Genomic DNA, 27255 nt, shown 5'->3' on the forward strand with positions numbered 1-27255 from the left:
TACACAACATATCACCAGCAACAGTATCTGGAGTGAATAAAACTCTTTCTCACCGTATAATCAGGAGGAGGAGGACCAGGAACAATCTTTGGTAGTGAAGAGGCGATTGCCATCTTTCGTTTCACCAGAGATGAACGAAAAAAGAGTACTTCTCTTCTCCGTGGTTTCACATTCAGGTTCGAATTGTTTTCTGTAACAGGTAACAGACTAGTAATGTAATAGAAGAATCTGATGTATTGAAATCTGTAAAATTTTATTACAAATAAGAAATTAGGTAGCCCTGAATAAATATGTTTTTCGCCACACTGCACAGAAAGCAGCTGTTTTCCAGTCCCTACGTAGATCTGAAAGACATTGTTTGCAGACGACTCTCGTCTGACGTCAGAACAGGTTTCTTTACGGCCTAGGCCGGAAAGAGTACCCTTTCCAGCCGCTAACATGGAACTAAGAAAGATGATCAAAAAGCAGCTGATCAAAAAACTTTTCATTATTCAATCATTAAAACATTTATAGACTAATAATATCATCTTATTGTCATTTGAAAGAATAAAAAAGTATAAACTAAACCTCCCACATAATTGAACATCATCTTTAGGTTATTTAGACAAATCAGAATAAAAAATAAAAATTCTTGGACAAATTCCTGATATTCAGATTACCTCAGATTTGCTAGAGCTATCACCTTCCACTTCTGCTTTCAGAAGTGCTTAGTAAACAACTATTCTCATATATTGTTTATTTTTGTGTGTGGCGAAAAATAGCGTTCGCACCACGGGCAAAAATGTTTTCCCGGCTCTCAATCTCGGCCTACGGCCTCGGACTTGAAAACCGATTTCGAGCCGGAAAAATATCATTTTCTGCTCTAGGTGTGAAATATACTATTTTGTCACAGCCATTCAATTTCAGCTGTTTTCCATGCATGAAATCAAACCGGTAAACAGCCGTTTGCAGTGCAAATAAACATATGATTCTCATTACAGCATACTCTACTGCTTAGACCAGTATGTTATAGAATAGACACGCTGGGAAGTCTAGCCTCTGAAGCCAACATCTACTGCCATATCGTCCCATCCTGACGTCAGCATCAGATAGAAAACTTTCAGATTGTGTCTATTTCAGAAGGATGTAAATTATTATTCATTAAAATGGTAAACTCCAGCTGCGCTCCCGCTGAAATAGACACAATCTGCTATGGAAAACAATGTAAACAAACTCTACAGAAAAGTTTTCTATGTGAAGCTGACGTCACGATTTGAAGATATGGCAGTAGATGTTGGCTTCATCGACTTTCAGTATGAATATACAATAGGCCGTGTCTATGCTATAACTGGTCGAAGCTCTACTGTAATGAAACCAAATGTTTTCTTTACAGTCGAGTATGTTTCCCAGTTCCGGAATAGGAACAGCAGAACTGCTACAAAAACCACCTTCAGCGCTCCAGGTGGAAGTTTTGTCAACTTCCACAAAATTCCTGATTCGGAATTTGTAAACTACACTAGGTTATTTATTATTTTTTGTCATAGTCATTCTTCAATTTCAGCTGTTTTCCATGCATGAAATCAATCCGGTAAACAGCTGTTTGCAGAACAAATAAGCATATGATTCTCATTACAGCATACTCTACTGTAATGAAACCATAATTATGTTTTCTTTACAGTTGAGTATGTTTCCTAGTTGCGAAATAGGAATAGCAAAACTTCTATAGTGAGGTCCACGTTATAATGACAGTATTTGATCAACTTTGGTTTTGCTATCCTTGTCTATCATTCGACAAAGTTGGTGGTACTATCTATCCTTTTCCAAGTACACAACGGTGCCAATTATGTTTTTGAAAGTGTAGAAATATGATTAATTAATGCAGAGAATCTTCTATCTTCATCCACTGTCATTATAACGTGGACCTCACTATACAAATAAACCACCTTCAGCGCTCCACGTGGAAGTTTTGTCAACTTCCACTAAATTCCTGATTCGGAATTTTGTAAACTAGGTTATGTTTATAGAATGCATGTAGTAATGTCAGCACAAGAAGGTAATGTTTTCTATTTCTTAATAATTCTTTAGATAATAAATTATGACAAAAAATGATGTACGTTACTTGGGCGTGAATGTCTTTTGCAGTGCTCGAATGAAATTCTAGTCTCGGCTAATGCCTCGACTTGAAACATCATTCTCGCCTTCAAAAGGCTCCTTCCCGTCCTTGTGACGTAAGATACTATTAATGAACTATAACTTTGAGCACGGATGATAGAAACAATTGTTCTATTAAAACTTAGGGTATGATCACATTGTATGCACGTATATGAAAGTGGCCACGCTTGCAGATGAGAAACAAAATCTGGAAAGAGTCATAGAATCACTGACACTGAACGCGTGCACTTGCTCGCTGCCTGCAGTGTGAGCAGCTACAGACAAGTCAAAACAAGTTTCTATGTATCTTTCCAAATTTCATTTCTCTTGCGAAGCACGGTTTACCTAAATAAATAGTATCATAGAGAAACAATAGCATAAGTAGATATCCCATGGTATAGGGCGTTTATGTCACACCTTTTACTGCTATCTCAAGCCTATAGTCCACGTAGTTCTTTCCTGTGAAGCTTTATGACGCTGGTAGTCTCTCATATTGTGCCGTTCATACACTCTTACCCGGTCAAAACAGTAAAAATCGACAGTAATCGGCTTGAGATAACAGTAAAAGTTGCGACATAATCGCCCTATGCCATGGGATATCTACTTACGCTATTGTTTCTCTATGATAGTATTAAGGTCCAAAGTAAACCCTAATCCGTGTTCCAATGGGATCATACCCTAATGGAAATAGATATTCCAATCATCTGAAAAGTGTAAAAATAAAACATATAAAATATTTTGTTATCTGTGATGTAAGGCTCATATTACACTGTAACACATCAGGCTGGAATATCACGAGCTATAATGAGGTCCACGTTATAATGGCAGTGGAGAAAGATAGGAGAACAACGTTGCCGCTACTCTGTCTTGTCAATGCCTTCTTTAGAAGGTAGTTGATACCGGTTTATTGATGCAGTATTAACTGTTCATTCTAGTTTAAAATAATTAATTATATTTTATTAAGCGAGAAAATTATATTTTTCAATAGTTTCATAATGAATTTTCATAATTAAGACGAAATATTTTGTAATTAATTATTAATTTTACATTGTTAAAAGACGATCTGGCAACAGAGCAAAGCGAGAAAGAGGTAGCGCTATTCACTTTGTTGAATGATAGACAAGGATAGCAATACCATTGCTAATCAAACACTGCCATTATAACGTGGACCTCACTATAGTTTTACGTACTCTAATTCTCTTATTCCGGTGTTCGAGCGAGTTGAGGGCATTATCAATATTATGACACTTATTAGAGTCGGACACCAGATTTTGGTGTCCCAGCGGTGTCCACTATCCAGGATAGCGAACTTTTGGTGATCATCAAACTACACCACCTAACTCGACTCTGGTGTCCTAGCGGTTTTAGGGCTGGTGTCACAAGTGAGACACTGATATCTGTGTCTCGCTGGTGTCATAAAGCTTCGTTTACACCAAACTTATTAACAAAATGTTTATAACTTAATCCTTATAGATTCTATTAGATTGAACATAATTTATCATACACATGATGAACATATGTGTTTGACAAGTTCTGTTTAATCTAATAGAATCTATAAGGATTATGTTATTAACATTTTGTTAATAACTTTGGTGTGTCTCGACTGGTGTCTAATGCCCGGTTGCAGAGTCGTCACATAAAGTTGAAATCAGGCATTCAACTTATCTATGAAGCCATAACTCCACTTTCCGTTGCACAGATGTCAAAGTAAACTATAGCTCTCATAAAACTAAAAATCTGGTGTGGCGCACTCACACAACTTTCCTTGCCGTTATGAAAATTGATCACCTGACGCTAGTGTACCCGCGCATCTCAAGTCTACTATTCAATGATTTGAGCCAGCTGGTGACAGGGCAATAACGCTGGAGACACACATGAGGTCTGCTATCTCTTCATAGTGAATGATTTAATAGAATCAACAATAATTTGCAATTGAATAATCACATTTTCTCGAATTTAAAGCTTATTTTCAAATTTAGGTGAAAATGTTACTGAACATTGATTGTAGAGATTTTCATGCTCAATCCACTCCACTTGATTTTTTTTTGTTTCAATTATATGTGAAGCCTGATAATTGGGAATCTATCTGCATTGATGGGGCGGAGCTCCTGAAATTTTTACAGATATGGGACTTGTGGCAGTTGATGAAGCTTATCGATGACTATTTTAAGTATGAATTTGATCAAAATCGTTGGAGCAGTTTCCGAGAAAATCGCGAAAACCCCTGTTTTTGACAACATTTTCGCCATTTTAGCCGCCATCTTGAATTGCATTTGATCGAAATTGTTCGTGTCGGATCCTTATAGGGGAAGGACCTTCAGTTCCAAATTTCAAGTCATTCCGTTAATTGGGAGATGAGATATCGTGTACACAGACGCACATACACTCATACACACAAACACACACACACATACAGACCAATACCCAAAAACAGTTTTTTGGACTCAGGGGACCTTGAAACGTATAGAAATTTAGAAATTGGGGTACCTTAATTTTTTTCGGAAAGCAATACTTCCCTTACCTATGATAATAGGGCAAGGAAAGTAAAAACGCCCAATTAAACACATGATTTCGTTGCATAGTCGTCAGAAAGTGCTTATTATTTATGTCTCCAATAGCTAAAAACGGTCAGTTAAGTTATGGGCCCGAAGTCGTGGTGTTAAATCATGGCTTACTTTAGATCTATAGTAGGCTGTTGTTAAATCCAATATCTACACTCGCCAAATAATGCATTTTAGAGGTTGTGATAGCTTTTTTTGAAAGATGTTTATTAAAAACAATCTGTAATATTATCGCTAAATATGTTGAAAAATCTCGCCAAAAGCCAAGATTCGCCATATGGTTCATCAATTTTAATGTGAGGTCTTTTAGGTCTGTTCACAGTGATGTCGATCGAAAATTTCCCTGATGCCAAGACATTGGTTGGATAGAAGCATGTACGGAAATATATGGAAAAAGTGAATAGAGCTGCAGTGTGACCTATGTGTGATACTAATTCGAGATACTAAATGGGCTTCCGCAAACGACTGTGCAACGACCAACCATTTATGTCAGTAATTTTAAACAATGTCTCACATACCTATGTTTGATTTTATGTAACGACTCTGCAACCGGGCACTAGTCTAATAAACGCTATAAGAACACCTGCCCCGTGACTCGCTTGGGCAATCAAGTAACTAAATCTTATAATAAGGAGATGTTTTGGTCCCCTTGTTGCTAATAAAATACTGGATCTAGTTCCAATCCAGTACTCGCGTGGGGGTATTCCAGTACCCAGACGCTTTTTATTCTTGTGTTTACTTTTTGTTAGCTTCACTGCATGATCATGAAATTCTCAGTACCTCTTCTTCAACTATTTCTGAATATGTCAATACTTTCGCGTCAATTTCCTGACACCTCAGACAGCCAATAGTTATAGACGTTCAAAAACAATAATTTTGGCGACTTTCGGATCTGACTGTAGTATAGCAATAAACTATTCTCATGTGAAAAACTATTCCCAACTAGCCTCCTAATTCATAATCATTATCTTAATACTACTCAACATTACTGACCAAATACTTCATACATTTCTCAGTTTTTTAAACTGACATCAAACTTATCACTTCAGGTTTAAAAACACGGCTAATAAATAAAGGCGAGCGTAGTGAGTCTGCTAACTGGTAACTTCAAAATCATTACTGTGTCATTCCATTACTTTGTTAGAAGATATTCTACCCATAAAAAATAACTAGTTCTACTTATATTGACATGATGTCCGGAATACTGAGTGGGGTACCCAGAGACCCCACGCGAGCTCTCACGTTAGGTTAGGTAATTAGGTACGGTACTCCAAAATATATCTTGGGAGGAGTCCAAAACATATATTCGGAGGAGTCCAAAAGATATCTTGGAGAAGTACAAAATATATCTTGGAGAAGTGCAAAATATATCTTGGAAAAAATCTACGAAAACAGACTGAAGTTTTTTTTAGGAAGTCTGGGTACTGAATTTGGGGGTCGGATGTGTGGTGTGTCAACTGTCAATAGCCATGGGAGGATCTTGACTCTTGAGGCATATTATATTTTGATTATTCCAATTTGTTTGATGAAAGCAAAAAATGTATCCCCACTTATATCTCAATGGAAAATCTCAGAGAAAGGGCTTTTTTGATGACTTGTCATTGTCAATCACAGTATAAAACTGGGCAACAGAAAACCTTTCAGATGTTTTATTTTTGTACAATTTCCAGATTTCTCAGTATTCATGGAATATGCGGATACTTTTTTGATTAAATAACATATTTCACATGTGAATAATAAACCTAAATACAGAATTGAAACGCTTACCTTGAGTAATTTCTAAATTAATGCAGATATTGTTGGAATTGTTATCCTAGATACAAAACAAAGTAAGGTTATGTTATTATTTTATGTTATAAAAGTGACGTCACAGAGTGATGGGCTCGTTCAGGAACTAGTGAGAATGGTTCTTGAGAACTACGTACAAAATATGAACGATAGCTCTTCACGCACGGTACTCAACAAAAATATTATAGAATTTTCTATTATTTTATATTGATTGATTTTTCCAACAAACAATAAAATTATCTATAGACTATTTATCGATCTCTTTTCTGTATAGGGCTACTTTTATAGAATTAGAAAGAAAAATAAAAATCTTAGTACCCTTTTTGAAATATTTAATCAAAACATTGATTGATTAATCAAAATTGATGCCATTTTCAAGAGATCATTTTCACTTGAAAATGGCATAAATGTCCGAAACATGTTGTGATTAAATATTTCAAAAAGGGTAGTGAGATTTTTATTTTTCTTTCTATTACTATTTATCGATTAACTTGATGGTTTTTAATAGTTATACAATAATAGTATTAAGTTACAGTATTCAGGGCTAAATTGACGCAAAACCCTTGAATTTTACAAAGATTTAGCCTCTTAACCCCATGACAATAAAATTAAAATGTCTGAGTCTAAACCCCCCTCCCCTCCTGTGAACACCTTTGCAGGCGTATTGTTTTTTATTTATATAGAATTTACCTTTCTTCGCTGTAATTATTGGCCTATTAAAGTAAATATTATTTTAGTTTGTCATGAGAAAAATGAAAATATTGAATATCAAGTACCTAGCTTGATGAATTAATAATATAAAGAAAAATATTAACATCTTATTAATATAATAGATAAATATAAAAACGTTGTATTGTAGGTAATAGGTAAACTTCTATTGTATTAGATATTTCATTATGAAATAGTGAAATAAGATAGACAGACAAATATGCCTACACCTATAGTGAGGTCCACGTTATAATGTCAGTGGATAAAGATAGAAGAATAGCGATGCCGATTCTCTGCATTAATTAATCATATTTCTACACTGTCAAAAACATAACTGGCACCGTTGAGACCTAGAAAAGGATAGTACCACCGGCTTTGTAGAATGATAGACAAGGATAGCAAAACCAAAGTTGATCAAATACTGTCATTATAACGTGGACCTCACTATAGGTGTACCAATCAAATCGTTTAATTTTTATTTTAGTTTCCTTATATTATTCTGAATTGTGGATCTAATCCTCCAATTACTTCATGAAAATTCGGTCTAGCACATACTGTGAATATAAGCTTCATCCTTATTCATCCTAATTTTATTCATCATCTCTCTCTTGTTTTAGGTGTTATTCTGTTGATTGCCAATGGGGAGAGAGGATATTTAAAAAGTTGACCAAGTCCAAGAATAAGTATCAGAGACTGTAAATAATAAACTAAGAAAGAGAATAGACTTAATAATATATGAGAATGACTTCCTTATTTGTTGACGTGGCGAAGTTTGGACAATAGTGTCCACTCTACCACTTAACCACGAAAAGAAAGAGAAAAAGCGATAAATGAAGACCAACTCTCAACTCAGATATAAAATAATAACTCAGAGAGAAAATCCAAAATCCAGATAGAGAAGTCAAGGAAGATGAATGAGGAGGAGCATAAGGAGAATAATAATAAGAAGAAAAAGAAGAAGAAGAAGAGGAGGAAGAAGAAAGTGAAGAAGAAGAAAAAGAAGAGAAGTAGAGGATAAGCAGCAACAGGTATAATATCACAGAGAGATGAACAGCCATAGATGAAGAATTGCGTGGCAACCTTGCTTTTCTACCTGCCCTCCAGAATCCATTTCTTCTTCTTCTTCTCCTTCTCCTTCTCCTTCATCTTCAAACCTTCTTCTTCTCCTTCATCCTTTTCTTCGACCTTTCATCTACCTTCTCGTACGGTTCTTCAGCCTCTTGCTCCAAGCTCATTCAACCACCTCTTCAACTTCTTCACCACCTCCTCCTTCCCACCTCCTCCTTCCTACCTCCTCCTTCACCTCCACCTCCTTCTCCACCACCTCCTCCTCCTCCACCTTACTCCTCCTCTTCCTCGACCTCATCCACGAACTCCTCCTCCTCCTCCTCCTACTCCTCCTCCTCCACTTCCTCCCAACTCTCAACTCCCTCCAAACCAGTCTCCGGTATGCGGTATCTGTCCATACTCTTCACTTCAGTCTTCAGTTACTTGTTCTAGAGTACAGTTCGCGTCTGGTGTTCTAAACTCCTCTCCAAGAATTCCTTAATTTCTTCATATCATAGTTAGTTCTTCAGTGAATTTTTGTGCGTTTATGTTCCTCTCACCCCTTGTGTTCATAAGCCAAGTGTGTGTCATCAGCTTAATCATGGATGTGTTGTTAGTTTGAATTCAATAATTTTGAAGCAGTGACATCTTGAGATTCAGTTATCAGTTCTGTTATCATGATGACATCATCTGGGTCGCAAGGAGCTATCGGCTCTGTCACATGGAGTTTAAGGTCAGTTACTAGTTTGAAATTACCTATTTATTGCTGAGGATGATGCTCACATTAGACCTAGGCTTGTACGAGTGAGGAATGGGATAAACTATTGATTGATATTTATCTATTTTGTTTATCTATTTGTGGATACAATCACAAATCATATAAATACTAGTCGTTCTGTGAACAGTAGACCTCACGCAGTATTCTCATCCACAAGTACCTGATTGAAATTATAGACCTTATATGGAAATACAGCAATAGACTGGCTTCTCCACACATCTGTGTAATCACTTGTCAGCTGATTTGTGATGAATAATTCTATAGTCTGATTTTTACTCTAATATTGGCGTATGGAGGAGGCTCCTTTTTCCTCTTATATTATCCTTGAAATGCAAAATTTCCAAAAACCTTGTATATACGTCGACGCGCAATTTAAAAAGGAACATACCTGACAAATTTCATGAAAATCTATTACCGCGTTTCGCTGTAAATGCGCAACATATAAACATTTAAACATTTAGACATTTAAACATTTAAACATATAAACATTTAAACATTTAAACATTTAAACATTTAAACATTTAAACATTTAAACATTTAAACATTTAAACATTTAAACATTCAAACATTTAAACATTTAAACATTTAAACATTTACACATTTAAACATTTAAACATTTAAACATTTAAACATTTAAACATTTAAACATTTAAACATTTAAAAAATTAAACATTTAAACATTTAAACATTTAAACATTTAAACATTTAAACGTTTAAACATTTAAACATTTAAACATTTAAACATTTAAACATTTAAACATTTAAACATTTAAACATTTAAAAATTTAAACATTTAAACATTCAAACATTTAAAAATTTAAACATTAAGAGAAATGCCAAAACGTCGACTTGAATCTTAGACCTCACTTCACTCGGTCAATGATTGGGAGGGAACAACAGGCTTGGCCCAAAGCTATTCCATTCCCAAATCTTGATGAAATGTTCAAAAAATAGGTTATGATTCTACTGCAAGAAGTTAAAGTTCAATTTCCGTATATGCTAGAAATCTTGAATTTAGAAGAATTGAGATACCAAATTATAGTTAAATATTACAATTAATTATCACTGCACATTGAATTAATTAAGTTATTTTATAATATTTTGAAGCCTAAAATACACACAACTTCTCAATTCATTGATTGAGCAATCATCTTTGCTCAACTAGAGGTGCGTACAGATTTACGCGCCGCGAACATGAGCAATTCACTCTTAATCAGCTGATGCCAAGCTTTTTATAACTGTATCTTACCGTTTCTGTAAAAATACAGATATAGTCAGCTGATTAAAAGTGAATTGCTCATATCCGCGGCGCATATATACAAGTACGCACCTTAATATACAAGTTAAGGTGATATTAATCTGTACCTCAGAATTAGAAGGGCGTAAGTCTCAAACGGCTGATTTTACAGGAGAGCCAAAAAAGTATTAACACTCCCAGCCGGGGCAAAAGAGCGTAAGTCGAATCAGCATTACACTTACTTGTGATTTATTGGACTCACGTTGTTTCAGTTTCAATGCTTCTGGACTTACGATCTTGCTCTGCAGGAAGTCTGTAATTTATTCTAGATAAACCTATATCCAGGTATCTGATTATCCTATTTCAGAATTGCATGAACTTCATCCATAGAATCAAAAAAATCTTATAAGTTTCCGTACCTTCAAGTTTATCTTATGTTTTCTCTGCTACAGCCTATAATATCATTACAGCCTATAGTGAGGTCCACGTTAAAATGGCAGTGACGAAAGATAGCAGAACAACGTTGCCGATCCTCTGTCTTATAAATTAATGCCTTCTATGGACGGTAGATGATATAGGTTCATTGATGTAATATTAACTGTTCATTCCCGTTAATCAATTATCTATTTTATTTATCAAGAAATTAGGCCTATATTTTTTTTAATAATTTCAAAATTAATTTTCATAATTGGGATGAAATATTTTGTTGATTAATTATCAATTCTACATTGTTAAAAGACGATATGGCAACAGAGCAATGCAAGAAAGAGATAGCGCTATCCGCATTGTTGAATGATAGACAAGGATAGCAATACCATTGCTAATCAAACGTAGACCTCACTATAGATCTATCAATTTTTTCACAGATTGTATAGAATCACTCCTGTAGATGAAAACTGCAGCTTACAACAACAAAGATGAAAACCTCAAATTGAATGAAAAAGACTAAGAAATTGTCAAAAAACCACAGATTTATTGATACTTAGAAAGACTCTGATAAACTCTATCAGAAATTGACAATAGTGTAATAACTGAAACCGGTCTTTCTAATTAGACATTCTTTCTAAATTACCGGTCTTTCTAATTTGAATTAGATATTGGTTATTCAGAATTTGGATACAAAGTAGTGAGGAACTAATAGTGAGTAGGATTTAGATTTAAGTAGTATTCTTTAGAAAATAGTACCTCGGTTTAGTATCTTTGTACTAGGTGATGCTAAGGGTAGCAGAAATACTCTTAATCCTGCTGAATAAATTCATATCAATCCCTCAAATACACCAATAGTTCATTCGCTACAGTTCAATGTACAATAAACAAGACAAAATCACAGACAGAATATTGTGGGATATTAAATATCCCAAATATTATTATGGGATATTTGATTAAAGCTCTTTGACGGTTTTAATTGTATTTGACAGTTCTAATTCTTGATTTGAATCACCATCTTAGGAAGTGATCCGTGGTCTAGTGGATAGAGTACTTGCGTAGCAACATAGAGATCCCGGGTTCAAACCCACTCAGAGCCAAATGTTTTTGAACACGTCACTCCCGTGTTATCGGATGGGCACGTTAAATTGTCGGTCCCGGCTGAAGTATGACATTCGTATATTAGGCCCATTGACGGCTCAAATGATATAGTCAGGCAGGTGGAACTTCCGTCAGGGACTCCCCAGTCCCCACCAATAACAGCCATACGATTATTATGAAATTATGAAACACTACCAATCTTATCAGATGATACTCACTAATATGAATGTGTCCTGATATCAAGATGAACTATAGGTCTATATTAGCCTATAGTAAGTTCCACGTTATAATGTCAATGAAGAAAGATAGGAGAACGACGTTGCCGATTCTCTCTCTGCCTTGCCACTGCCTTCTATGGATAAAGGTATATCTGATATAATATTATGGATGATAGGCTGAAACCGGTTTATCTGATATAATAATTATTAACTGTTCTTTCTTGTTTAAAATAATCATTATTTGTATTTCATTCGTCAAAAAAATGAAATGTTTCAAAAGTTCTTGAATACGAGAAAGGGTATTGACCAAGCCAAGCAACAACAGTGGGAAACGGGCAGTGATGCATGGAAAGCAGAAAAACAAACAATCGAAATACGTGCAGAACAATTCCACTATATCCAGTCAGGAAGAAGAAGAAGAAGTAGAGAGAAAATAAGACAGGAAAAGAAGAAGAAGAAAAAGACAGAAGGAGAGGACAGGAGAAGAAGAGGAAGTAGTATGAGAAGGAGGTGAAGAGGAACAAGAAGAAGACATGAGAAGGAGAAGAGGAGTAAGAAGAAGTGGGAGAAGACAAAGAAGAAGAAGAAAATGAAGAAAGAAGGGGAAGAAGAAGAGGGAGAAGACAGATGAAGAAATAGAAAATGAAGAAATAGAAAATGAAGAAGAAGAAGAAGAAGAATGAGGAGGAGGAAAGAAGAAGATAAAAAGGAGAAGAAGAAGAAGATGAAGGAGAAGAAGAAGAAGAAAAAGAAGAAGAAGAACATAGGAGTAGACTAAAGAAGAAGAATACAACAGGACGGTAAAGAGAAAATTACAGGTGAAAAAAAGAAGTAGAAGACGAAGAAGAACATAGGAGTAGACTAAAGAAGAAGAATACAACAGGATGGGAAGGAGAAAAAGACAGGTGAAGAAAATACAGGTGAAGAAAAGAAGTAGAAGAAGAAGAACAGAGGAGGAGACTGAAGAAGAAGGATACAACAGGAGGGGAAGGAGAAAAAGACAGGAAAAGAAGAAGTAGAAGAATAAGAAGAAGAAAAAGAGAGGAGAAGAAGAAAGATGAAGATTGCGACGACAGGAAGGGAAGAGTATGAGGAAGAAGAATAGAAAAGGAGACTGAAGAGGAAAAAGATGTCAGGAGCGGAAGAAGAAGAAGAAGACAGGAGTAGAAGAAAGAGAAGAAGAAGAAGAAAAAGAGAGGAGAAGAAGAAAGATGAAGATTGCGACGACAGGAAGGGAAGAATATGAGGAAGAAGAATAGAAAAGGAATGAGAAGAAAAAAAGATGTCAGGAGCGGAAGAAAAGAAGACAGGAGTAGAAGAAAGAGAAGAAGAAGAAAAAGAGAGGAGAAGAAGAAAGAAGAAGATTGCGACAACAGGAAGGGAAGAATATGAAGAAGAAGAAGAGAAAAGGAGACTGAAGAAGAAAAAGATGTCAGGAGGGGAAGAAGAAGAAGAAGAAGAAGACAGGAGTAGAAGAAAGAGAAGAAGAAGAAGAAGAAGAAGAAGACAGGAGTAGAAGAAAGAGAAGAAGAAGAAAAAAAAGAAGAATGAGGAGGAGGAAAGAAGAAGAAGCAAAAGCAGACCGAAGTAGAAGAATTAGAAGAAGAGGTATGAGGAGGAAGAGTAGGTGATGAGATGAGGAGGACACGGTGGAGTAGGAGGAGGAGGAGGAGGAGAAGGACGAGGAAGAGGAGGAGGAGTAGGTGATGAAGAGGAGGAGAAGGAGTAGGATGAGACGACGAGGATGAGGAGGAGGAGGGGATGAAAAGGAGGAGAAGGAGGATGTGATGAAGAGGAGGAGAAGGAGGAGGAGGAGGTGGAGGAGGAGGTGGAGGAGGAGGATAAGAATAACAAACGGAAACGAAGAAAAGGATAAAGAAGAAGAAGAACGAGGTGGAGCAAAACAGGAAGAAGAAGAAACTGATTGGCATAATACTGTACGAAGAAGCTACTAAGGAAGGCGTTATCTCTTACCTTTTCCTCTTTTTTGTTTTAGTTTTTCTTCTACTCGAGTCACACATGGCTGGCAAAGCGAAATAATAGGCCTTCTCACTCGCTCCTACCTCTTATCAGCAGTGCTTTGGGTCGGAAATTGAGCAAAATCAAAGCGGAGAAGCTCTATCTGTCGTCGAAATTGTGAACTAGAAGTTGTATAATTGACCGAGCGAAGTGAGGTCTAAGATTCAAGTCGACGGTTTGAATGTTTGAATGTTTAAATGTTTATATGTTGCGCATTTAAGATGAAACGCGGTAATAGATTTTCATGAAATTTGCAAGGATATACAAGGTTTTTGGAAATTTTGCATTTCAAGGATAATATAAAAGGAAAAAGGAGCCTCCTTCATACGCCAATATTAGAGTAAAAATCAGACTATAGAGTTATTCAACATAAATCAGCTGTTTAGAGGACTATAATACAACCCGTTCAAAAACATCGAACATCTTGAAAATTTAGCTTTCCATCAACGTTAGTAGACAGTTGACTATAATACTACCCGTTCAAAAACATCGAACATCTTGAAAATGTATCTTTCTATCAACGTTGTAGACAGTTGCAGCCAGACCTGATAACAGCGCTCACACTCACATTCCGGGACGACACGTCACGGTACAATAGGACAGAAAGCTCTATGTTTATTTAGGATTTTTTCTAGACATTTTAAATTGATAAATTATTTATTAATTTTTGAGAAAACATAACAACATATCAATGTAACTTACTGAGCGCGAGGTCTACTGTTCACAGAAATACTAGTATTAACACTATTGGGTGCAAAAGAAGCGAGATGATCTATTATTGTTTCCTGGAGCATCATTATCATAAATCTGAATTTATTTGAAGAATGGTATAATAAAATAATGCTTTTGACTCAGCGGCCTTGAAACGTATAGAAAACATAAAATTGGGGTATCTTGAATTTCTTTGGAATGCAATACTCTCCTTACCTACGGTAGAAGCAAGTAAGCCCTTACCTAGGGCAAGGAAAGTAAAAGTGGAAAATAAAATGTAATTATGAACGTACAGTTGGTGAGTATACATGATGAAAACAAAAATAGTAATGAAAACCGATATGATTTACAAGAAATCCCACGATAATGCAGGAAATAGTAAAAAGGCCTCACCATCAAGATACATAAGTCATATGACATAAAAATACGTACTATTATAATACGTATAGTATATTATACCTAGAAGAAGTAGGATACGAGGAAATTGGATTCTCTCCTGAAGACGATATCTGTTTATTTCAACTTGCAGGATACCGTTTTGAAACTTCAACTTAATTGTAATAATTTTCAATATAGTTGAATTTCAATCTAGAGTTTCACTGTAAGTATTATTCTAATTTCGGAGAATTAGGGACAGGCCATATTAAGCGTTTTTCCAGGCATTTTTCAGGCGTCAACCCAATCAGCCAATCGGATACAATCCTGCCCTGCCGACTCTAGAAACGCCACATGAAAACGCTTGAAAAAACGCTCAATTTTATCTTACATGAAATATATAAAGTGTCTTATATAAACGTGTATTTTATTTATATAACCGTGTATACATGAATCCAAGTTTTTACTTTCCTTGCCCTATTACCATAGGTAAGGAAAGTATTGCTTTCCGAAAAAATTTAAGGTACCCCAATTTGTAAATTTCTAATTTCTATACGTTTCAAGGTCCCCTGAGTCCAAAAAACTGGTTTTTGGGTATTTGTCTGTATGTGTGTGTGTGTGTGTGTGTGTGTGTGTGGTGTGTGTGTGTGTGTGTGTGTGTGTGTATGAGTGTATTGTGCGTCTGTGTACACGATATATCATCTTCCAATTAACGGAATGACTTGAAATTTGGAACTTAAGGTCCTTTCACTATAAGGATCCGACACGAACAATTCGATCAATGCAATTCAAGATGGCGGCTAAAATGGCGAAAATGTGTCAAAAACAGGGTTTTTCGTGATTTCTCGGAACGGCTCCAACGATTTTGATCAAATTCATACCTAAAATAGTCATCGATAAGCTCTATCAACTGCCACAAGTCCCATATCTGTAAAAATTTCAGGAGGTTCGCCCCATCAATGCAGATACATTCCCAATTATCAGGCTTCAGATACAATTGAAACGAAAAAATCAAGTGGAGTAGATTGAGCATGAAAATATCTACAATTAATGTTCAGTAACATTTTCACCTAAAATTGAAATAAGCTTTAAATTCGAGAAAATGTGATTATTCAATGCAAAATATTGTTGATTCTATTAAATCATTTACTATGAAGAGATAGCAGACCTCATGTGTGTCTCCAGCGTTATTGCCCTGTCACCAGCTGGCTCAAATCTTTGAATAGTAGACTTGAGATGCGCGGGAACACTAGCGTCAGGTGATCAATTTTCATAACGGCAAGGAAAGTTGTGTGAGTGCGCCACACCAGATTTTTTGAAAGTGAAATCAAGAACTCACAGTTGATCAGTAAGATGGATCTAGATAGCAATAAAAACTAATAAGATTAAAAAAACTTGCCCAAAACTTATTTTATTTTCACTTTGTTTAAGCTTGCAGTATAGGTACCATATATTGAAACCTCACTAACTTGTAATCCACTAAATGTAGATGAATTTCAATTGAGAGTTTTATATAGTACTAGCAGGTAACCCGTGCTCCGCAAGGGTTCATTTTATAACTTGACAAACTGAAAACTTGAAGAATGGGAACAGGTCTATAACCATCCTCGGTTAGAATCTGTAATGCAACATTCCAAGTTAATCAGTTGAGTAGTTCAGACGTGATGATGCGTCATTCGTGAAATTCCTATCCCGTACGTGTATAAGCCAATTCTTTCCTTTATTATAGTATAGATAAAATTATTGTAATTTCAGTGAATGAACTCATCAGTAATTTCACTCATCACACTATCATGAAATGGAATTTGGATCAAGTTTATCATGAACAGTACAAGGGTGGCCACAAACGACAGGACAAGTGTGTTAAACATGTTTCGCCGCCACTTTGATGTAATGAGCTGGTTTACGTGCGTTATGGAGGCGAAAATGATGGTTTTCTGACCAGGCCGGTAAAATTTTAACGGCCCTAGGCTGTAAAATAACCTTGAAGTCAGCTGATTCTGATTGATGTGAACGTGTTTACAAAATAGTTTATGAAACGGAATCAGTTATGCTTCTAGAATGAATAGAGTATTTTGCATTAAGATACTATCATTTTATTCGGATGAATGGAATACAAATGAGATATTATAAACTATTCAAATTCAATTTCAGAGTATAATAGAATCTAACCTCAACCTCATAGTACTTCGTCTATCATGAAACATGGTGAATAATTTTGGAACTACTTGGGCAATATACATGGTGCTGAACGTTTTTACAAAATTTATGAAACGGATCAGTTTATGCTTCTAGAATTGAATAAAGTACCTATTCTGCAATAATATACTATCATTTATTTGGATGAATGAAATGCAGATAAGATATATTATTATTATAAACTATTCAAATTTGATTTTCAGAGTAGGATAGAACTTCCAACCTAAACTTTCCAAGTCGATGACAACAAGCATTGTTGACGTTGACATTCAGATTGGCCAAATTTCAAGTGTGCTAAAACAGCTGATCAAAAAACTTTCCATTATTGTGTTTTATTATTCAATAATTAGCCTAAAACATCTATAATATATAATCTTATATCATATGAAAGAATAAAAAAGTATTAATCAACCTCCCACATAATTGAACATAATCTTATAGGTTATTTAGACAAATCAGAATAAAAAAAAATACTTGGACAATTTCTGATATTCAGATTACCTCAGATTTGCTAGAGCTATGACCTTCTTTTTGCTTTGACTTTTGCTTTCGGAAGTGCTAATGAACAATTATCTCATATATATATATATATATAATATAATATGTATATTTTTCTGTGTGGCGAAAAATATGTTTTTCCGGCTCTCATCTTTTTGTAGTCCTCGGCCTACGGCCTCGGACTTAAAAACCGATTTCGAGCCGGAAAAGTCTCATTTTCGACCCTAGGTGCGAAATATACTATTGTACACACATGTTCAACACGCTTGTCCTGTCGTTAGTGGACTCACTAAGTTATAGTAGAATATTGAAAACTTCAATGATTAAAACAAATATTGAGGGAAATTCTGATATCAATTATTGAAAACTGATCAAACAACAGTTGATAAGAAACTTTAGTTTGTCATAAACTTTAAGCCAGTAAACTTTAGTTTGTAATAAACTTCAACTCAAGTAAACTGTAGTTTATAATAAACTTCAAGTTCAGTAAACTTTAGTTTGTGGTAAGAACTTCAAAGCATTAACGTACAAACTTTAGTTCGTGGTAAACTTCAGTTCATGGTAAACTTTAGTTTGTGGCAAACGTCAGTTTATGGTAAACTTCAGTTAACTCATTGTTCAACTGTACAGAGATCAGATAGATCCGGTGCTTCCAAGAACCTATGACTCGACTCACAGTTAAAATGCCGTTCTACACAGACACACATACACACACACATGCGGCACTGACTGACTGGTTTCAACAAGACAATTTACAGTTAGAGAAGTTAGACTCAACCTCTTAGCAAACTGGCTGACAAGCTAACGTCTTCTCTACTTCAAGTCTGAGCCACGTCTTTCAACAACATTACCCCTGTATAACTATTTATACTGTATACGTAATATGTTATACACGTTGGTGAATATATATACGTTGCGTTTTGCTGTTTACGTGATTGCCCATCTAGGGATCTCTTCCTATTTCATTCAAATGTATTAAACATCTTCTACTCCCTGTTCTTCTTCTTCTTCGTCTTCTTCTTCTTCTTCTTCTTCTTCTTCTTCTTCTTCTTCTTCTTCTTCTTCTTCTTCTTCTTCTTCTTCTTCTTCTTCTTCTTCTTCTTCTTCTTCACCTTCTTCTTATTCGTATTCTCCTTATGCTCCTCCTCATTCATCTTTTATGACTTTTTTATCTGGGTTTTGGATTTTCTCTCTGAGTTATTTTATTTCTGAGTTGTGAGTTGATCATTATTTATCTCTTTTTCTTATATGTTTTTCTTTTTATTCTTTCTCTAGGTTCATTATTTGCAGTCTCTGACACTTATTCTTGGACTTGGTCAACTTTTTAAATATATTCTCTTCCCATTGGCAATCAACAGAACACATTAAAGCTGCGTTTACACCAAAGTTATTAACAAAATGTTTATTTCTCCAGCCTTATAGATTCTATTAGATTGAACATAACTTATCATAAACACGATGAGCATATGTGTTTGTCAAGTTTCGTTCATTCTAATAGAATCTATAAGAAAAATAAACATTTTGTTAATAACTTTGGTGTAAACACAGCTTAAAAAGTTGACCGATAAATAATAGTTTATAGATTATTTTATTGTTTGTTGGGAAAATCAATCAATATAGAATAGAAAATTCTATAATTTCTTTTAATAAATTTCGATAAAAAATTCGCTGGACTTGGGTCGGTGTTGATACTGTCGAGGTTTGAATCAAACTGACTGTTTAACTTTGGTACCATTTGCTTCAAACCACCGTTAGGCTAATAGTATTGTACTCCTTTATAGTATTGTATATATCCTTTGTACTAATACAAATCCATAATCCACCCCCAATTTATGTAGTTACATTGCAATATTATTTCATCGAAAATCAAATTGCATTTTATCTTTATTCTGATTAATAATTTTCATACTTGTAAAATTCGTAGAATAATTAGACATTCTTCTCTTCTTCTTCTTCTTCTTTTCTTTCGTCTTCTTCTTCTTTCTTCTTCTTCTTCTCTCTTCTTCTTAGTCTTCTTCTTCTTCTTCTTCTCTTCTTCTTCTTCTTCTTCTTCTTCTTCTTCTTTTTTTCTTCTTCTTCTTCTTCTTCTTCTTCTTCTTTTTCTACATTCTCCTCTACTAATGTTAGTCTCCTGTACTAATTTTCAATCAAAATTTGAAAATAGAATAGTTCTTTTTCGCTGAGGATGATCCCAGGATTGTGCTTGGGTATGAGACGATGATGATGAGAGATGAGTGGCCTGGGTTGAGATGGGTTCCGAACCACCGGGAACGATCTGTAGAGAAGTTGGTTCTTAAAGTAACAGGCGCAAGAAGTTTAACTTATCTTACCGATAGCTTATCAGCGCGACCACGGAGCCTTATCTCTTCAGTAAGGACTGAAGGCTTGTTTTTCATTTTGAATCATTATGTTTTGACAGTGGGCCATATGAATAAAGTTGAGCATTTGCTTATACTTCTAAAATATGGAGCATTTGCTTCATTTTCTATGATAAACGTGAGCAAAACCTTTGCTCATGCTCATCAAAAAAATAGTTTGAGCATTTGCTCAAAAGTAAAAGCTTTTGCTCAAAATTGTATGAATAAACTAGAGCATTTGCTCAACTTTTGAAGCAAATGCTTCAAAAAAGGTGAGTCTAGTATAGAGCAGCTTATCACCCTTTGCTCATAGTAAAATGGCTCAACTAATTCGTATGAGGAAGAGGAAACTATACCAGATACGATCACAACCAATAGTTGAGAATATAAACTCTTTAGATTCAACATGATTATATCACCATTATTCCATTAAGAATAAAAAAAGCTACCTGTTATAAAGATAGCCATCACAAAATAGGAAATAGGCATTTAAGAAGATGAGAGTGTAGACGATTATAAGAAGGCTATTGATATTCTAAGAATATGCTGAAGATTATTATAGAGATGACATTTTTTCACGCTATTATTTTAAAATTCTAAACTCAACTAACCTAAAACTCTATTCATAAATAGAAAACAGAGCAGACGACGCAAACACAAGCGGTGCACCCTACTTGAATATTTAGCGCTTCCTTGAGCTATAAAAACAAATTAAGGCTACAAAAGTGAATCAGCTTATGAAAAATCTTTAAAATACGTGAGCATTTGCTCCAGAGTTCAGGAGCATAAGGTAAGAGTATAAGGTAAAGCTTATTCATATCAAAATGAGCAAATGCTTTTGTTTCTACCTTTTGCTCATGAGCAAAACCTTATGCTCAATGCTTTTGCTCATGAGCATTTGCTCTGTTTTTATTCATATGGGCCATTGTTGAATGAATAAATAAAAATATGAAAAGTATCATTGGAAAAATAAGGAATAAGTTTTCAAGATTATTTGTATTGACTACAATGATGATTCAACATTTCAGCGGTGCATAGAAATCGATGAATCAATCAAATTCTTGAATCAATCAAATCGATGAGATATTCAATCTTAACAAAGTCAGACTTTCTTCAAATCAATCAACTGACAGCCTCATCAATCTAATCCGAAACAAACGGAAGATTATAGGTTAAGTAACGGACAGTCAATTAACAGGATTTCGCCTTCATTAAGAATGAGATTCACTAAATATTGTCAGCACTGTTTCACTGAGATACGTTGATGTTTACCCTACAAGGAGAGCAGACAGTTTGAAATGAGAATTTAACTATAGGGGAAGTCCAGCAATTCAATTGATCCGTTAACGCTTGAAATAGAAATAGATAATAGACGCTCCTTAAGATGTAATATTATTCATCAATATTATCATTTGAAAGTCAGCGGAATAGACGTCAATTTGTTTACAAATACAGCTGTATACAGCTATGCTTCTAGAATTAAGTTTGTTTTTTTCGGTTCTTTTTCAAAATTATTTCTTTAATATATGAATCTTCTCTATTCAAGTGATAATAATGTGAAATATCTGTTCTATTTTTTGTTTTGAAGCATCTAAATTTGAAAATTTACTTTGTGAACATATTAGTGGTCTGAAAATTTTGCGAAGTGAAGAGCTACAAGACTTAACCTATTTCGGACTATGTGTAACCATATCTAAATTGGGGAGAGGATTAGCACAAGGTTACCTTATTTTTCCTCTCCCTATCATTTATATGATGTATACTTATTATATCAATCAATAAAGAATAAAGAATAAATTATTATTATTGAAAGTCAGCGGAATAGAATGTCTATAGTGAGGTCCACGTTATAATGGTAGCATTTGATTAACATAGGTGTTGCTATCCTTGTCTATCATCCTTGTTTCATCTTCGTATCATCTTTCTATCATCTTCGTATCATCTTGATAATCATCTTTGTATCATGTTCCTATAGTGAGGTCCACGTTATAATGTCAGTATTTGATTAACATTGGAGTTGCTATAGTGTGGTCCACGTTATAATGGCAGTGAATAAAGATAGAAGAATAGCGATGCCGATTCGCTGCATCAACTAATTATATTTCTACACTGTCAAGAACATAATTGTCATCGTTGTGGACCTAGAAAAGGATAGTACCACCGTCTTCGTCGAATGATAGACAAGGATAGCAAAACCAAAGTTGATAAAATACTGTCATTATAACGTGGACCTCACTATATCTGTCTATCATTCGACAAAGCATATAGCGTTATCCTTTTCTAGCTCCGCAATGTTGCCAGATGTTTTTTGACAATGTAGAAATATAATTATTCAACAAAATATCTAATCTCAATCATAAAAATGTATCATTAATTTAATCATTGAAGTATACATTGAAGAACTTGAATATACTGTACCCATTCTGACTTTCTGACCATTTAGACTTTCTGAAAGCAACAGGAGCTTGAACTGTAAACTTGACGTACTGAAGTCACGACTGGTCAATCTTGATCATCTGAGATGTTGATAAAGTGAATGCTACAAGAATAATCGTTAATGTACACTCTATACACTGTAAACTCTAACACTCAAACCTCCTAAACACTACAACACTCTAAGTGCCGGTTGCACAAAAGCAGGTTTTAACAGTGATTAATTCCACGAGAACTAATCAGAGAAGCCGTCTTATCAAAAAAGCCTTCTCTGATTGGTTCTCGTGAAATTAACCACGGTTAAAATTTAACCGGCTTTAGTGCAACCGGCAGTCTCATCAAAAAGGCCATCTCTGATTGGTTCTCGTGAAATTAATCACGGTTGAAATTTAACCGACTTTTGTGCAACCAGGCCCAACACTCTGAAGTCCAAACTGTCAGCAATACATATATATTATATGAACACATAACAACAATATTAATGCTGTTAGTTTAAAGTTAATCTCAACATAGGATGAATCGGCATTGCTTTATTGAGATGAATGCAGCAGTGAATGAATGACTAGTGAATGTGAGGATGAATATAAATTAGTATTTCGTAGCCACGAAGTGAATTGGAGGATTTATTTCTCTGCGTGAGTGAAAGTGTCAAGTGATATAAGAAAAAAGAAAGGATCATCAAAATGCTCTGACAGTGAGAAGGCAGAAAGATAAAGCTTGAATTTGAAAGAATTGGTGTGATTAATGAAGAAGAGGCATTTGAATAAATGGCTCAACTATTTTAAAAAGTTATGAATAATTATTTTGAAAATGTGCACATGAGAAGAATATTAGTTTAGAAATTTGAATAATTTCAGTGAATTAGTTTGTGTTTTATTTCTGGTTCAAAATTTTTCTTAATAACTCAATATTTTCAAGCTCTGAGAGTTTATTGAATGTAATCATTCTATTATATTCGGGTTTTAATCAAATCAAAAGTGAATCTGAAAAGTGGACTCAAATCAATTCAAGTGGATAGCATAACCTATAATTTTTATTCATTCATAACTCTACCTTCATTGTATTATCATTCATCCCATCATCATCACCTAGGCTTAAAATACTTCTAGAAAGTCGCCTTTGTAAAATAATAAATAATAATTAAGTTTGTTTTTTGGTCCTGCAAAATTATTTCTTCATGTGAATATTTCCTATTTTAGTGATAATAATATGAAATATTTCTTCTATGTTTGGTGTTGAAGCATCTAAACTTAAAAATCTACTTTGTGAAAATAACTGAAGACTTAAAATTTTGTGAAGTGAACAACTACAAGACTCAACTTAATTCGGACTATGTGAAACCTTATCTAAATTTGGGAGAGAAATAGCACAAGGTTACCTTATTTTTTCTCTCCCTATCATTTTGATGATGTACTTATTGTATGAATCAATCAATAAATAACTATTATATGAGGAGCTGAGTATAATGTAAGAACGGTTTTTGTAAGGAATATGTGTTATTAAAAATTAATGTAATCATTGGAAGAATCGATACTGGAAGGTTTTTCTTTGGAGGATTTCTACAGTGGATAAAGACATAATGTCAGGTTGATCAGTCAAATTCGTTGTCTGTCATTGGCTGATACAAGTAACGCCAAAATAGGCGGAGCATACAGACTACACCAATAAGAAGTCTTAATTGAATATCAAGGAATAAATCACACAGTAAGAGATAAGAAAGACTGGAAATTAGAAGCGAATGAGGAAAATCTTTCAATTTTCCTATTATTAATTTGGATGCAACATATTATTCCTATAGAAATAACATTCAAAACAGTACAATACGAATTACCTGACCCAATTATACTCTTGAAAGTAGAACCGGAGAAAACTAATCTATATAAATAAAAGTGAAATGGCACTCACTCACTCACTCACTCGCAGTACTTAAAATCTACCGGACCAAAAACGTTCAAATTTGGGAGATATGTTCAGTTGGCCCTTTAGAGGCGCACTAAGAACGGATTTGGAAAAATTTCCAAAGATACGCCCAAAATCTGCGTTTTTCCAGCGTTTTCTCAGCATTATCGAGAACAAATGAATATAAATTGTTAAAATTGAGTACAGAAGCTCAGCTAGGGTGTAATAATGTTGTGTTAGAAGGAATTTGAAATAACGCCAGATACGCCCAAAATCTGCGTTTTTCCAGCGTTTTTGCGCTTTCTCAGCTTTATCGAGAGCAAATGAACAGAAAATGTTACTACAGAAGCTCAGCTGGGGTGTAATAATGTTGTGTTAGAAGGAATTTGAAATAACTCCAAAGATACGCCCAAAATTAGCGGTTTTTTGCGTCGTTTTTTCAGCTCATTCATCAAGTAATAGACAGAACATGTTCAAATTTGGTACAGAGGTTTAGCTAGGGTCTAAAATTTTTTTGATTAGGTGACTTTAATATTTCATCAAAGATACGCTCAAAATCAGCACTTTTCCAACGTTTTTCTCAGCTTTTCTGCGTTTTGTCTCTAATTTGACTCTCTGAAGGAATGAAGCATGCTCGAATGAAAAATGCAGGCGAGCGAAGCGAGCCCACAGATCTTAATTTTGGATGATCCAGTCGGGGGTCTAGGGGGCGGAGCCCCCTTGCTATACGGATATGGCGAGCGAAGCGAGCCTGACGGATAGTATACCATACAACTATTATAGATTGTTTTATTCAATGGTAGAACCTATACGTTACATAAGTATTAAAGGAATTTATATGGATTATGATTGAAATTTAAATCAACTACATTGAACAGGTAGAATTGGAGCAACTATAGGCTACCATAACAAACCAATAGGACTACAAACAGGTTATTTACTATACTATATACATATTTACTATACTACGGTACACTGACTGGAATCACAACCTCTTCACTCACACACACTCACTCACTCTCTCGCTCTCTCTCTCTCTCTCTCTCTCTCTCTCTCTCACTCTCTCTCTCTCTCTCTCTCTCTCTCAGACCACAAAAGATTATTATCAACAGGCAAGCGCAGACTCTCAAAGGAATGTGGCTCTAAAGGCCTAATAGCCTAGGGTTTGTAAGTTCGTAAGCCTAAATAGAAATTCCAAGCCTAGAAGTCAAGGTTTAGGATATAGGAATAGGTTTACACGTGCTGAAATACGTTAGGAAATTGCTCGGTTCCAAAGGCAAATTGATTCTAGATTGTTATCAACTATGTATTTGAATATCTTCTGTATTCTATTTATCACTATTCAAGTGAAGGGGTTTACTGTATTTATTATAGCTAATTAATTAAAACAATATAAAAATCTTGTAGTACCTTTATTATTTAAAAAACTTTAAAATAGTTCAACAACTATTTTGACCCTAATTAAGTCATTTTCAAGTTGAAAGTTAAGGTCGAAATTAGTTGTTGAACTATTTTAAAGTTTTTTAAATAATAAAGGGTACTACAAGATTTTTATATTGTTTTTATCAATTTGTTAAAAAGTAGCCATATGTGTGAAGTGTTTCAATTATAGCTGTATTCTTTAATATTGTCATGTAGCCTATATGATTTGTTCTTTAGTGACAAGATATATGTATATTATTATTATAACTGAAAATAATGATTGGATATTCAAGCGTATGCATTCAATGTATTTTATATATTATTTATATATAAATATATGTATTTTATATATTATTACACCCTAGCTTAGCTTCTGTACTAAATTTGAACATTTTCTGTTCATTTGTTCTCGATAAAGCTGAGAAAACGCTAAAAAAACGCTGGAAAAAACGCAGATTTTGGGCGAATCTTTGAAAATTTTTCCAAATCCGTTCTTAGTGCTCCTCTAAAGGGTCAACTGAACATACCTACCATATTTGAACGTTTTTGGTCCGGTAGATTTCCAGTTCTGCGAGTGAGTGAGTCAGTCAGTCAGTGAGTGCCATTTCGCCTTTATATATAGACACTCACTTCCACTCATTATTTTACATGATATTCACTTTGTTGGACAGAAATATATTTATTTTGTTGATCCATTAATGTCAAAGAACTGTTCAATAGTACCTTTCAATTCTTTCAAGGACAAACCAAACATATACTTGAACGTTGCAAGACATCATTAACTTTCCAATGATAGGAATGAATGTGTCAACATGAGCATTATAATAGATTTTATATAAATGGTATTTAGTAATACCTGTAATGTCCTATAGAACTAGGTCATGCTGGATTATGAGTTCAATGCAGCGTTGAGATCGAGCTGTATAAACGTTTAATGCGAAAGGAATGTTATATTCTAAAGAGCATAATGTACTAGGAATTATTATGACTGGAATAATCTACTTATTTATTTTTCACTACAGTGAGGTCCACGTTATAATGGCAGTGTAAGTTATTGACCGAGCAAAGTGAGGTCTAAGATTCAAGTTGACGGTTTGGCATTTCTCTTAATGTTTAATTGTTTATATGTTTTTATGTAGAGCATTTACGGCGAAGCGCGGTAATAGATTTTCATAAAATTTGACAGGTATTTTCCTTTTTAAATTGCGCGTCGACGTATATACAAGGTTTTTGGAAATTTTGCATTTCAAGGATAATATAAAAGGAATAAAAATCTGTTGTGGCGCACTCACACAACTTTCCTTGTCGTTATGAAATAAATAAATAATAAATAAATAATTTCATTGTC

The 27255-nt window shown here is 34.6% G+C and overlaps 2 protein-coding genes across 2 annotated transcripts in view; one reads left to right on the forward strand and one right to left on the reverse strand.

The window, feature by feature from the left end:
• LOC111048691 overlaps positions 1 to 6562 on the reverse strand; it is a 43011-nt gene extending 36449 nt beyond the window's left edge. Inside the window, exons 1-2 of the mRNA XM_039434998.1 lie at positions 6459 to 6562; positions 54 to 190 (exon numbers count right to left, since the gene is read on the reverse strand). The gene's annotated coding sequence lies outside the window, so the exon portion shown is untranslated. The remainder of the gene's footprint in view (positions 1 to 53; positions 191 to 6458) is intronic.
• A 2116-nt stretch (positions 6563 to 8678) lies between these two features.
• Positions 8679 to 27255, forward strand: part of LOC111050668 (chaoptin-like) — a 184361-nt gene continuing 165784 nt past the window's right edge. Inside the window, 1 exon segment of the mRNA XM_039435012.1 lies at positions 8679 to 8967. Coding sequence (XP_039290946.1) covers positions 8912 to 8967 — 56 coding nt within the window. The 5' untranslated portion in view covers positions 8679 to 8911.

This window comes from Nilaparvata lugens, chromosome 8, assembly GCF_014356525.2.
Source record: "Nilaparvata lugens isolate BPH chromosome 8, ASM1435652v1, whole genome shotgun sequence".
Lineage (NCBI taxonomy): Eukaryota > Metazoa > Arthropoda > Insecta > Hemiptera > Delphacidae > Nilaparvata > Nilaparvata lugens.